The sequence below is a fragment of the Pseudophryne corroboree genome, chromosome 8, assembly GCF_028390025.1.
Source record: "Pseudophryne corroboree isolate aPseCor3 chromosome 8, aPseCor3.hap2, whole genome shotgun sequence".
Taxonomy (NCBI): Eukaryota; Metazoa; Chordata; class Amphibia; order Anura; family Myobatrachidae; genus Pseudophryne; species Pseudophryne corroboree.
In genome coordinates, this window is record NC_086451.1 from 28,653,024 (window position 1) to 28,668,196 (window position 15,173).

The 15,173-nt window shown below is 42.7% G+C and overlaps 1 protein-coding gene across 13 annotated transcripts in view; it reads left to right on the forward strand.

The window, feature by feature from the left end:
- Positions 1-15,173, forward strand: part of GRIN1 (glutamate ionotropic receptor NMDA type subunit 1) — a 200,942-nt gene that overhangs the window by 49,633 nt on the left and 136,136 nt on the right. For 10 of the 13 annotated variants that reach the window (XM_063936138.1, XM_063936140.1, XM_063936141.1 and 7 more), the window contains exons 4-6: positions 390-566; positions 10,687-10,749; positions 11,628-11,728. In XM_063936138.1, the coding sequence (XP_063792208.1) occupies positions 390-566; positions 10,687-10,749; positions 11,628-11,728 (341 nt within the window). The remainder of the gene's footprint in view (positions 1-389; positions 567-10,686; positions 10,750-11,627; positions 11,729-15,173) is intronic. The other 3 variants (XM_063936139.1, XM_063936143.1, XM_063936148.1) reach the window with 1 other exon arrangement.

Below are 15,173 nucleotides of genomic sequence, written 5' to 3' on the forward strand. Positions count from 1 at the left end.
AATGGCCGACACACATATGGACGACACAAGTTGTTGTTTTTTTACATCATTTACCATCCACACAGACTACGATTGGGAATAGCAACCTTCCCGAAGTGCGGCGAGCAAAGTGAGCCAGCAAGGGGTCACATTTCCACTAATTTGGCTCAGATATGGTAAAACATCCAAAATGGCACCAACAAAAAAATTGTGTCTGCCATTTTATTTTTTGTGTTGACCATTTTCACGTCAACTTTCTGACCTTGCCAACCTTTTCTACTGCCTGCCTTTTCAATGTCGACCCTCTGGATGGAGTGTCAATGCATATTGAAAGTAATGGCGCTACTGATGATGACTTCCTTTACTCCTCTTCGGAGGATGAGACCCAACACTTGTCTTCTTCTTTTCAGAGCATCCACTTGTCCTTCCTGCGTACGGTTCCACCGTACTCCCACCAGGCGCTCGTCTGGTTCGACATGATGCGCCTCTTCGGCTGGAATCATGTAATTCTCATCGTAAGTGACGACCACGAGGGCCGGGCAGCCCAGAAGAAGCTGGAGACCCTGTTGGAAGAGAAGGAATCCAAGGTCAGTACCGGGACATCACGTTGATCTTCTTCTCTTTTTTAATTTTTTTATTATGTGATAACCAGTTAACTTTTCCCCAGAATGTTACATGTATGTAGATTTCTATATGTTAAAACATATTTCTCTTCTCATCGTAACATGACAACATAATGCTTAAGCGTCTATAGTGTCTCGCTAACACCAGACACACCTTTGTACTAGAATCATCTCACATGCTTTGCCATAGGCCTAATCTCCTACGTGTAAATCAATCAATAAAAGGGAATAGCCTGGAGCTTTGCAAATCGAATAAAAACACCATAAACCCCAAAAAACAGATTCTAAAAAAAAAAAAAAACACAAACGCACCAGGGAGACGCTAGGGACCAACATGACAGCAGCAGCAGCAGCGGCCTGGTGAATTGGCCAATGATCAGTAACGCATTGATTCGTTTCCTTGGCTTGTACAATGCAGCTTCTCAGGGGGGTTCAGCAGCTTCGTCAACGTCTGCTTCATATGCTCATCCGACACGCTCTCAAACATGGCTTCGCTGACATTGCCCATCGCGATAGACTGAAACACCACCGGCTGCCCAGCTCTCTGAGGAGATGCAATGTACCAAAGTAGAGGTATTGGTTGCTCCAAAATTTGCATAGATCTATCATGTGTGTAAAATGCTGCTGCAACCGCTTGTCTAATGACGTGACAGACACCAGTCATACTCATATACACAAGAAAAAACGCCATAGGATTCAACATGGTCTTACAATTGGAGGGTCTTAAAAATACATGAACTGGGCCATAGGATTCAGCATGGTTTTAAAATTGGAGGGTCTTAAAAAACATGAACTGGGCCATAGGATTCAGCATGGTCTTACAATGGGAGGGTCTTAAAAAACATGAACTGGGCAATAGGATTCAGCATAGTCTTACAATTGGAGGGTCTTAAAAAACATGAACTGGGCCATAGGACTCAGCATGGTTTTACAATTGGAGGGTCTTAAAAAACCATCAACTGGGCCATAGGATTCAGCATGGTTTTACAATTGGAGGGTCTTAAAAACCATGAACTGGGCCATAGTATTCAGCATGGTTTTACAATTGGAGGGTCTTAAAAAACATGAACTGGGCCATAGGATTCAGCATGGTTTTACAATTGGAGTGTCTTTAAAAAAACATGAACTGGGCCATAGGATTCAGCATGGTTTTACAATTGGAGGGTCTTAAAAAAACATGAACTGGGCCATGGGATTCAGCATGGTCTTACAATGGGAGGGTCTTAAAAAAACATGAACTGTGCAGTAGGATTCAGCATGGTCTTACAATTGGAGGGTCTTAAAAAACATGAACTTGGCCAGAGCACCTGCTGCCAGGGTTGCATACTGATATCCAGGATATGAAATAGGCGTGGCTGGGATAATCTGTGGCCAATCAGAGAAGTAGAATTTTTAAAAAATAATAATAATTCAGATCAGCTAACAAGTTTGTGTCCAGAGAAATGGGAGGGGCTAATATAACTTTGAGCCAATTGGAGCATTTTAAAATATACGGCAGCACAGGATAGTGGTATGAGGCTCCTGTCAAACTGGTGCAGGACGTGGTATATCAAATGCACCTCGCAGTGCGCTGAACAGTGCATCACCAGGATCCAGAGCAAACCTTAAGGGGGAGAGTTATCAAACCTTCTAAAGAGGACACTCAGATGTTACCAATAGCAACCAATCGGAATCTAGCTATCATTTATGTAGTGCATGCTATAAAATGATAGCTAGAATGTGATTGGTTCCCATAGGCAATATCTCCAGTTGTCTTCTTCAGATGGTTTATTAGATTTGCCCTTAAGTAAAGGTCCAGTCTATATATATATATATAGTGCCCCCCTACCCCCTCTGGATCCGCCTATGGGTCAGCAGATGAAAGGGATACAAACAATATACTTTTTTATTTTTAAAGCAATGATTTCCACCTCCGTTTATCGCAGCAATATAAAGCCTGTTAACGCCATGATTCAACAATAAAATATCAGCGAGCCAGCTGAGCAATACTGCTCCATCTCAGCGACACGGTTTGGGCTCTCAGGAGCTAATTCAGACCTGTTCACTTCGCTCACTAGGGTTTTTTTTGCAGTCCTGCGTTCGCATAGTCGCCGTCCAGAGGGGAGTGTATTTTCGCTTTGCAAGTGTGCGATCACATGTGTAGCAGAGCTGTACAAACATATTTTGTGCAGTCTCTGAGTAGCCCAGGACTTACTCAGCCGCTGCGAACACATCAGCCTATCCGGGACCGGAATTGACAACAGGAACCCTCCCTGCAAACACATGGACACGCCTGCGTTTTTCCAACCACTCTCAGAAAACGGTCAGTTGCCACCCACAAACGGCTTCTTCCTGACAATCTCCTTGCGATCGCCCGTGCGAACGGATCCTTCGCACAAACCCATCACTGAGCGGCGATCCACTTTGTACCTGTGCAACGCACCTGCGCATTGTGGTGCATATGCAGTTGAGACATGATCGCCCGCTGTACGAAAACGCAGCCTAGCGATCAGGTCTGAATTAGGCCCTCAGTTCCACTAATAAATATATCTGGTCTTGAGAAAGGCCCTGTGGTGAGCCGAAACGTTGACAGCACATACTCACAAGGTCATGGTCAACGTTTCGACTCACTACAGAGCCTTTTTCAAGACCAGATCACCAGATGGCTTCTGTGGTAAGCCGAAATGTTGACCATGACCTTGTGAGTATGTGCTGTTGGCATTAAAGGCTCGTTTTGTACTTTTTGAAGAAGTCTGGTGAGTGCATCCTTATTTTTTGAAGATATATTTGGGACTCTGTCTGGATCGGACTTTGCTCTGGATTTTGCACCCCAGCTGATGTACGAGAAGAATGTGTGAGTGCGGCTTCTACATTTCTACAGGGGCATTCAACACCGAGCTATCCCCGCCTGCTGTGGTCACACTGTAACAGGGGCCCTGTCTGCGTGGGGAGGGGCATCGAGAGGAGGAGGCCAGTTACGGGTTACATGAATTGTGATGATAAATGTTGCAGCAATAATAAATTCTTTATCACCCTGGTTTATGAAGCAGTATATTGCTGTAGGAGTGGAGTAATGCTGACTGTACGGCAATGAGTGATTACCACTTTGCCGGGCCCGTCTGAGTTGGCTTGCAATTTATTTTTGTCACTGTTTCTCTCCCGGTAACGCCATCCTGAGCTGACTAAAGTAAAAGTTGGGGCTCTCAGATCTTATGCTGCCATGGCTGTGATCTATTGATCTTGTACGGGAACCATACGTGGTGATGTCCGTTTTTGACTAATCTGTGCTTGCCCCTTGATGATAGTGTATCTAGGCAATTTTGGAATCCCCCGCCATTGCATGGCGTACGCTGGCTACAGTTCCCTAGACATGTGGTCCCTGCATGGGAAAGCTTTCGCCTTAGACACTTAGGGCACAAATTCATTTCTCTCACTCCATGGCCCTCATTCCGAGTTGTTCGCTCACAAGGCGATTTTAGCAGTATTGCACACGCTAAGCTGCCGCCTACTGGGAGTGAATCTTAGCTTCTTAAAAATGCGAACGAAAGATTTGCAATATTGCGATTACAAACTACTTAGCAGTTTCAGAGTAGCTTCACACTTACTCGGCATCTGCGATCAGTTCAGTGCTTGTCGTTCCTGGTTTGACGTCACAAACACACCCAGCGTTCGCCCAGACACTCCCCCGTTTCTCCGGCCACTCCCGCGTTTTTTCCGGAAACGGTAGCGTTTTTTCCCACACGCCCTTAAAACGGCCTGTTTCCGCCCAGTAACACCCATTTCCTGTCAATCACACTACGATCGCCGGAGCGAAGAAAAAACCGTAAGTAAAAATACTATCTCCAAAGCAAAATTACTTGGCGCAGTCGCAGTGCGGATATTGCGCATGCGCACTAAGCGGAAATTCACTGCGATGCGAAGAAATGTACCGAGCGAACAACTCGGAATGAGGGCCCATGTGCGGTACTTCGACGGAAGTGTAATGCTCTGGCTAAGGCTTCTTGCCCACTGCTTATCAGTCATTCCTGTAGTGGGCATGTGTCCCCACAGTATGTAGGATACAATTAGTCGCTGGGAGTGGTGGCGGCCATCTTGCTGGGAACATACACCTGAGGCCAGCTGATATATTGGTTATCGAAGGGGCGAATGTCATGTAATTTCCATATGTAAGTATAGATCTACCCCTCCCACATGTTTATAAAGACGTCAGACGGTGTTTATTTAGCATAGCAGAGAACTCGGACGACCAAGTTCAACAGCCTCCATGAAGGGAGCATGAAGAAGCTTTCTGAGGTATTTCACCTTCTTTACGGCTGCTCTGTAAATGTAACGTCACCAGAGATGGATTGAAGGTCACATGGGCCTAGGGATGAAAAATATCAACTGTGAGAAGTGGAGGTGTGGCCTTTTATGTGTGGGTGTAGCCAGTGTTGTGTGGGTGTGGCCAGTACAATGTGGGCTTGTCCACCCCTGCATTATCAACCCAATGTCTCCCTAGAAACTTATTAGTAGAAAAATGTTATCATTTTGTGAGGAAAATAAAAACACAGTTGTAATACTTAGGATTTATGGCAGATTGTGTGGTTAGCTGGGCCCTTGGTCACCATCATGCCATCATGGTAGTGGGCCTATTTCATGTGGAGGCCTGGGGCTGTAGTGTATATTGCACCATTGTTATTTGGCCCAGGGTCATCTTAACAGCAGTGTAGGCCCCTGGGCACAGCAATGCACTGGGCCCCCTACCCATCCTCCAGCGGTATGGGTGGGGGGTGCTATCAGCGGCAGCTTTGATGTCCCGCATGCGGTATGGGGTGTTCTATCTTCCGCTCTGCATGTAGGACCTTGAACAGTAATTTCTGCTAATTACTCCTTTACTGCACAGATGGGGCTAAACTGTAGAAGGGGGCATTGGGCTGAATGAAGAAGCCCTAGTACATGACTTCCAGGGTGGTAGGGGGGTATTTAATATGTAGGGGAGGGGTGGATAGTGGAGTGGGCTTAATATTTAACATTTTCCGGTGGGAGGGCAGCTTGCTTGACTGCAGATATCTCAAGTTCATGAAAATATATTTCTTAGCTTTGAATGGTATAATAAAACTAGAGAGTCCCATCTTTCAGGAGGTACTGGGGACTTGGGGACCAGAGTTCAGGAGCCAGAGCAATCCACCAGCAAAAATCTAAAACTGCGTATTAGGCGTGTGTAGCTGGAGCAGGGACCAGCTCCTGGAAGGTTGATATCTCTGGTTCTGGGCATAGTAGAGACAAGCTTCTAATGTTTTCCAAAAGGAGAGAGTATCAGCTTTTGGCTGATACCCTCAGACATACTCTAAGTTATACAGAACCCGAGATATCAGGCTGGGAAGAGCAATTAACAGGCTTGGTTGGGACCACTGCTTTCAAGTCAGATATCTCAGGTTCCCCATGGCCGATTTTCAAAAATCTGGTACCCCTGGAAAGAGGAGACCCTCAGCTATCAGCCTAGGGCCCTTATACTCCTGGGGCCATTGGGCAAGAGCCCATTGAGCCCATACGAAAAGACGGCCCTGATTTGGCCCTGAACACCACCCTGAGATGGCATTATGGCTTGAACAAAAACTGAAGAAAGCCTAGTTTGCCCATACCAGACCGTGGGGAAGCTGCCACATAGGGAAATACACTGATTACCTTAGGCAGAGCGAATATGGTGCCATCTTAGTAGAGGAGTTGTGCCATCTTTGGTGAGAAGAGAGAAAAAGAAGATGGGGGAGGATGACAGAGAAAGAAGGTGAGACAAAAATAAATTAATAAAAAAAAAATCAAACCCAAAATCAAACAGCTGTCATTCCACATATAATAATATACACGGCAAACATCGCAGAGATTCAAAGGAGAAGGTCTGAGGCTATTTACAGCCCTACAAACCAGGCTTCTGTCCCATAGATCCATATCGCAAGATGGATCAGCCAGTGCTAAAAAAAAATTTCCAAAATGGTTTATTTATCATTTTTAAATGCAGTAAACATCGAAACAACAGAGCAAAACAAAACACAAAAGGAAATAGAAAAACATGGCATGAACAATTGGGTAATCAATGAGAAACAAGAGGGGAAGAGAGGGAGGGAAGTAATTAGAACAGAAGGTCTGCTAGTCCACAGGCTAGAGAACGGGAGGGGTCCAGTGCTAATTTTCTATCATGCTTATCTTTTCCAAAAGCACTATTATTATTTTTTTTATTCCAATAATATTCATAGTAATTTAATTTCTCCAGAAATGTGTGGGTTAGTCCAACTTAATTTCTGCTGAGGGAAATAGAGTCCATCTGTTTCAAATCACCATGACAAATTTATTTGAGTGAATTTACTGATATATTATTCGTTGCAATTGTTGAGATTGAAAGTGAGGGTAATCTTAAAGAAGAGACCTCAAGGAGAAGTTAAGAGGGGTCAAATGGTAAAGACCGGAGAAAGGACACACATCAAATCTTGTCTTTTATCTCTTAAAAACATTACCGAGAATGAAATACTCCACATTTTAAAAGTGTATTTTTTTAAATAAGTGCCGTCACAAATAGTGATTGTATGAGACCCTTAGTGCCACTGTGAGGGTCTTTTGCTTATAACAACTGCCCGCTGTTCCCTTGGTGTCATATACATTCACTGGTACTTAGGATTCTGCCAGGTCTTAAACCTTACCAGTCAGGGCTTATACAATTGGCTGGAGACTGCTGGATAATTGGCTGGAGTAATATACAAGGTAGACTGATAGACAACGAGCTAATGGCACACACAGGGTTTACCAGCACAGCAGATTCTTAGCCACGGCAGCAGCGCGTGGCACACGGTGTATGATGTAGCTGCAGACACAGCGCAGATTGTACAGAGGCTAGCAGGCTGAGCTGTTGGAGAAAAGAAAATAGAGAAGAAATGGCAAAGGCAAATACTCAGGGATTAAGTAGCAATAACAAGGACTAGATTCAGGCACGGCCGGGAATCCAAGGAACGGACGCGCAGTTTTCTACAGGAAAGGTACCGAAGTACAGGAATCCGGGTCACAGTCCAGCAACTTATATGGAAGTATAAGCTATAATTTGCAGTGTATTGCAGGGCTGACTGCCTTTTAACAGGTACAACCACCAATCATCGCAGCCAGAGAGGGAAGGCCCCCTTAATGAATAACTTCATGCAGCTGCAGTGCTGCACGTGACTCATGAGTTCTGACTGTTAGGGAACGGCAGCTCCAGGATTCCCTTTGGTCGTCTGGAGTCCCGGTTACCCAGCAACCAGGGAGAGTGACGTGATGTCCGGGTCGCTTAGCAACGGCGGGGCCGCAAATAGAAAAAATGAGCATATAAAAATTTCTGAAACATTGAGACCAGCGTGTCACCTGAAGTACACAGAACAGACACAATCATTCAAACATACAGGTCAACGTTTATCATGATCATATTGAAATGTACAAGATTACAAAAATTAAAACACTGAAAAATAAATGGTGGACAGGTTTCCCGAAAAGGGACTTTGTTTGAACCATTAAATAGTAGGTCAATATTTACACCGGTTAATTTTCATTTAAGTTTTAATATGAAATGATTCTGAGAACATAACAAACTAAAATGCAATTACTCTATTAAAAGAACATTTGTTCCCTTAACGCAAAACAAATTACATTATAGGGGTCTAGGTGCAAGTTGGGTCCTTCAAACGGCAAACCCGCAATGTGAATCTCATTGGTTTTTTTCAACTGAAATTAGCATTTTTAGGTGTGCACCCCCTGAGCAGGTGAATAGGTTGGGAAAATCCTTATTTTACTGTCAAAATATTGGGACACACTGCAGGCCCCCTGGTACACTCCTCCTAATTAAAAATCATGCACTTGGGTTTAAATAGCATAATTTGGCCAATAAAGGCATCAGTTTTTAGGTGAATTACTCTACAAAGCTCAATAATGGGTTGAATGGTGTGGGACAGGTAGGCTGGGGTTTTGTATTGATGCAAGATCCATTTCTAATTGGATCTTGCATTTCTTAAGTGCGCGCATTTGTGCGATGTAATGAATTTTGGGGGTCATTCTGAGTTGATCAGGCTAAAAATCGGCAGTTCTACGCATGCAGCACAATGCGCACGCGCGACGTATGGGCACAATGAACAATGTAGTTTTGCACAGGGTCTACCGATGCATTTCAGTCGCACTGCTTGCCGCAGAGTGATTGACATGAAGGGGGCGTTTCTGGGTGGCAACTGACCGTTTTCAGGGAGTGTGCGGAAAAACGCAGGCGTGCCAGGAAAAACGCAGGCGTGGCTGGGCGAACGCTGGGCGGGTTTGTGACGTCAAATCCGGAACTGAATAGTCTGAAGTGATTGCAAGCACTGAGTAGGTTTTCAGCTACTCTGAAACTACACCCAAAAAATTTGTAGCCGATCTGCGATACAACCGTTCGCACTTCTGCTAAGCTAAAATACACTCCCAGCGGGCGGCGACATAGCGTTTGCACGGCTGCTAAAACTAGCTAGCGAGCGATCAACTCGGAATGACCCCCTTTGTGCGATGAATTTCATGAAACAAACTCACTTTTGCAAACTCGCTCCTAATTGCATTCACCCTATTGGTCTTGACTTGTCTGAAATTTGCACAATACCAATAAAAAGAATCTTAACATTAGTTTTGGAAATAATTATACTTATAACACCTAAATATTGGATAGCACTGTAAGTATGCAAATCCTTGGCATTTAAGAAAGAGAATGCACACCACACACACAGATTATTATACACAGTCGAGTCGCATTATATTATGATCACCTCCTATATTTGACGTCAGCAGCGCGTAGCCTATGAAGTATGTCACGTGTCGTGCGCTGGCTTGGTGGGTATATAAGGTGTGCGGAAGGCCGTCTGCACACATATCACTCGTTGCTGTCATGGGTAAAAGGGGCGATTTATCTGAGTTGCAAAAAATGCTAATTATCAGCTTTTGGGCCAAGGGTGGCGGTATTTCTGACACAGCGCAGTTTGTGACCTGTTCGTGTGCTGCTGTGGTGATGGTGTATCGTGACTGGAGAAACGGCACTATTGCGAATAACGTGGAAACTGCGGAGCACCACGTGCCATTGATGTGAGAGGTGAACATTGGCTACAAAGGTGCGTGATGGCTGACCGACACGCTACAGTGGAGCAGCTCACCATCAGAATGAACCTGGGGGCTACCAGACGTGTGTCCAAAATGACAGCTCATCTAGCTGCTGTCCGTGCGGCACACGGCGGTCACTCTGGCTATTAGCTGATGGTCATAATAATGTGACTCGACCGTATATATGTGAATTCTGAGAATTTATCTAAAAGCATATACCCTGTTTAATAAATTTCCCTGAATAAAATTCCCAGGAGAATTTTTTTTTTAATTAAATATGTAATCATTTAAATAAAACATATTGCAGAAAACAACTCCCAATATAATCAATTTATTATAAAAATTTATTTTATTTATTCTGTTAAATACAGCTATTAGTTGTATAATAATGGATCTTTTTAATACATTTAAAATATCCATCACATACAAAAAAAAAAACCAATTTACCGTCAAGCTGAGGATAATATATTTAATTTAATATAGTTAATTCTAATCATAGAATATTAATTATGATTTTACCTTAATGCAAATAACAGTGACTACATATATGGCTAGCTAGAAACATCATCAATAAACCAACCTACATGCTCTATCATTGATAATCCTCACACCATTAAGATTTGATGCTTTAGTTAATGTCAATAGGATGTTTTTGCATGTCTATAAAATGTAATGTAGCAAAGTAGTATTAAGAGTAGCATCCATTTTTTTTCTGGCACATTAAACACCAAATAAACACATTCTGCATTCCTACCATAAATACAAAATTTCATAGTTTTTTTATGCATTCCAAAAGATATTTTGCCTAAAATTCCAAAATCTACATTCACTGACATAAATCATATGTTTTATTTTTTTTTGCAAGCTCCAGTGTTATTGTTAACCTTTAGCAGAATGGAGAGATGAGGTGGTTTTTGGATTGCTTTACTACACACCATATTCAACTGTTTATAATATTCTTCTGTGTCTACATATTTTCTCTGTGCACATTATTCATCAGAGTAAAAAAAGGAACTATGAAAACCTCGAACAACTTTCCTATGACAACAAGCGTGGACCCAAGGTATATATGCATGGAAAATGCACGTAGCCCACCGGTTCTAACTAAGTCACAGACACCCCAAAACAAAAAACAATACAACCTAAATTCTCCCGCCCCCCTGACCCCCCACCTAAATTAGGTGGTCCGTGACTGTCTGCTATATTTGTGCAATCTGGTAATGGATTGGACAAGAGAATGGAAAATGTAAGTGCTTAGCTTGCTCCTACAGTAAACTCTGTTGACCCTTTGATGCTGGAGGGGCCAGCAAAAAATAAATAAAAAAAATTGCAGCAATAAAAATTAAATTGTGGGCACCTCCAGCAGCTAAAGATTGTTAGGAATGCATGTGAACCAATGAATTAACCTGCAAGTCTTTTTTTATTATACTTATGTTTTTTTATTTTTAAAGAAGATTAATTCTACAGTATAAGACATTCACTTTTATTCTTCAAAGATCAATCCTCTTGGTTTTTTTTTTAAATAATCTTTTTCTCTTTTTTATTTGTGATATATTTCTTTTGTTTTTGTTTTTTATTTTGGGAAGAAAACACTCATTGGAATTTTTTTTTTAAATTGCATAACCAGACATTTTTTTTTCTCTACTATCTTTTAAAATGCACGTCTTCTTGTATTATTTTTTCTTTTCTTTTTTGGGTCTTGGCGGACTTCAGTTTGCATGCACGGTGCAAAATCAAAGTAAGGATTAAAAAAATTAAAAAAAATAAAAAAAATCTGAAAAGGGGGAAAAATGGAAAGAAAATATTAGACATAGATAAAATCTCCTAATTAATTTGTGAGAAGAGTGTTTAACTTTCTTTTTCTAGATAGCATGGCTCTCTCTCTCTCTCTGCAAGGTATGTATTGCCCGTGCTAATTCCATTTGCTCACACTAATCACAGGCAGAAAAAGTTCTTCATTTTGACCCTGGAACCAAGAATGTGACGGCTCTTCTGACGGAAGCAAAGGGATTGGAAGCCAGGGTGATCATTCTCTCAGCAAGGTAGGCCTGGTTTACATAGCACTTCTTTGTCCTCATCCTCTAAGTCTGTTCTCATGTGTTGCTGTGTAGACTGTAGACCCATTTAAAGACTTTCAGGATGAAAAAAGATGAGTTCACTTATTTTTTTCATGACCCAACTTTTACCACATTGTGATTGTTTTTAAGGACTTGACTCAATTTGCAACCTGCAAGATGTTAGAACCATAATCTAAGTTTATTCTTATTAAAGACAATTTAATACTTTTAACAGGGCAAGTCAACTGATTGTGATGCTGGGAAAGTAGGAGTGCATTTAACGGCGTCACCTCGTGGGTACAGCATCACTCATAGGGGCACACAGTACAATTAGCGCTGTTGCTCCCCCTGAATTATGTTATGTGCAGACATCGCAAATAATTGAATTGACCCCCAAAACTGCTTGCATTGTTGAACAATTTTATAATAGTGACGAAATTTACAACCCTTAATTTTTTTTTTACCTACAAACCATTTACAGCCTTACTTTGTTTAATATGACATAGAATTTAGCCTTCATATAATGACCCATTCTTAAATAATCCTGAACTGAAGTGCTAATATATATACAGTATGTGTGCAGTGTTGGGGCGGGGCATGAAAGGCCCACCTGGGTATGCCAAACACGGGGCCCATGTTTAGGGGTGTGGCCAGTCTCCAGAGGGTGTGTGGCCAGCAGACACATTGGTTTGTCTAATAAATACTGTGTGTGTGTGTGTGTGTGTGTGTGTATGTATATATATATAAATATATATATATATATATATATATATACATATATATATATATATTTATATACAGATGTGTCCACATACATCTTTGCTATATCCCGCCATGTATGGCACAGTTTTGCATGCCTTAAACTCAGAGATTTAGCCATGCCTTGTTAATTTTCTTAATTTGCCTCTTTAATATGTTACTTTATACATATTCTATTATGGCAAACAAAATGTTTAAAATTAATTAACTCGCTACTCATGATAAACAGCTTAGCCGTGTTTTGCATGTTGTGCCAAATTTGTAAAAAAGCAAAGATGTAAGTGGACACATCTGTATATATACATATATGTGGATGGTTATATGGGGAGTGCTCAATAACCACTGACAGTTCTCAAATGGTCCTTTTTTTTTATTCAATAATTTTTATTTGAGTTTTTGAATTTACATTAACAACTCACATAAAAACAGACTAAAAACTACAACATACACACAAAAAAACAAAAACAAAAAACACATATACAGCTGTACATTCATAAGGCCCATGGTACATCAGCGGGTAAATTGTCTCTTAGGTCATACAGTCGCAAAGCGTCGGCTTCTGGGAGTAACACGACCCAAACAAGCCACTTCCAATATAGGCATAAGCATAGCAGAGTAAACACAGTATATCTAAATACAACACAGCAAGGCCGGCCGCGAGGGTACCCACCTCCAAAACATCCAAAGATAAAATAAATAAATAAATACAAATCTAAACTTTATTTATCCTTAAAGTATCTGGAGTCCATCCACCTACCCCATATTGTAAACAATTTTCTTTCCACCTTCCTAGCCAGGAACACAAATTTTTCGTGTGCAATAGTTTCGTTGACCAGAGATATCCAAGCCCTAAGTGGCGGGGCCTCACCAGCCAGCCACAGCCGGGCTATGCAGACCCTAGCCAGGGCACATAAATTGATGACATATCGCCTGCTGGGCGCGTCTAAAGCTTCCTCGTCCACAATCAGCAGTGTACACAGCACAGGCGGGAATATGGAAGAGGTGATACCTGTACCAATTATGGTACGTATAACAGCCTTCCAGAACGAAGATATGCTAGGGCACGACCAAAGCAGATGCCAGAAATCGGCATCCATGGCTCCACACTTAGGGCACTGTGAGCTATGAGACCCCCCAATATGTGCTAACCTCACCGGGGTCATATACACCCTATGCAGTATGTATAATTGTATTTGCTGGTATCTAACAGAGGAAGTGGAGATCCGATGGGATCCCATAGCAGTGTTCCATGCATCATCTGACAATAGACCCACATCCGACTCCCAACTACCCCGAAGAGAAGCTAGAGGGTCAGTATAGTGCATCTGGAGAATGTGGCCATATATCTTAGAAACCAGGTGTCCCGAGTCCAGCGTTCATAGCATTAATTTGACCGGGGAATCAATGAGGACCGGAGGTCCATTCGGAAACTGGGCAGCTAAAGCGTGTCTCAGCTGAAGGAATCGAAAGAAGAACCCTGAGGGGACATTGTGCGCTTGTTGAAGTTGTCGGAATGAGATAAGGGTCCCACCACTATATAAATGGCCCAAAGAATACAAACCCCAGCTTCCCCAGACCCCCCGAACCTGAAGTTGACACAATTCCAGCAACCCGCAAGCATTATTTAGTGGGGTATCAGGATCAACACCATGACCATGCATCACAGAGTGCACCAATTTCCATATTAGGATGGACTGTTTAATCAGTGGTAGTGTGGACATTTTGACGCTACTGCAAAGGAGTAGCTGTAGTGGGGAGCCACCAGGATAGTCATGGTGCATCATCAGTGAGTGCAAAGCCAGGGCATCGAGGTCGTTAACCCACTCCCATTCATGTGTCAGTTGGACCGCATAGTAATAAAAACGGAAGTTGGGGAGAGCCAGACCCCCCGATTCCCGCGATCTGGTCAGAGTATCCAGTCTCAAACGTGCCCGCTTACTAGTCCACACCAGGGAGGAAAGCAACCCATTTATTTGTTTAAAAATCTTCTGCGGAATATACAGAAGTTTGGGCTGGAAAATGATTTTTACCATGTTAACCCTCCCCGTGACCGTTAGAGGTAACTTCCCCCATGCCTTCACCCGGCCACGAAGATACGCTATCTGTGGCGTAATATTTAGGGAGGAACTTCGCCCCTAACTGGGGTAATAAAGGATTTCTCCCAATTAATCAGGAGCCCAGAGTATCACCCGAACTCAGTAATAATTTCCAAAATCCTAGGCATAGACTCAGCATAGCGATCCACAAACAACAAAACGTCATCGGCATATAAGGCCACTCTGTCCTCACGGGCACCCACCTTAAAGCCAGAGATCCCCACGTCTGCCCTCAGGAGGCATGCAAGGGGTTCAATGGCCATAGCAAACAGAGTAGGGAACAGTGGGCATCCCTGTCGTGTACCCCTAGATAGGGGAAAGGAGTGAGATACGAAACCATTTACCGCCACCCTCGCCGAAGGAGAGGAATACATCAATGTATTCTCGCTGGGGATTTGTAGGTGAGTGAACAGACGTCTAAAGTTAATTGAAGTCGATTTATTGGGCATAAATCCCATCTGATCCGGGTGTATTATGTGGGAAATAACTGCATTTAATCTACCAGCCAACACCTTAGCCAAAAGTTTTATATCAGTGGGTAATAGGGATATAGGGCGATAGGACTCGACTTTCCT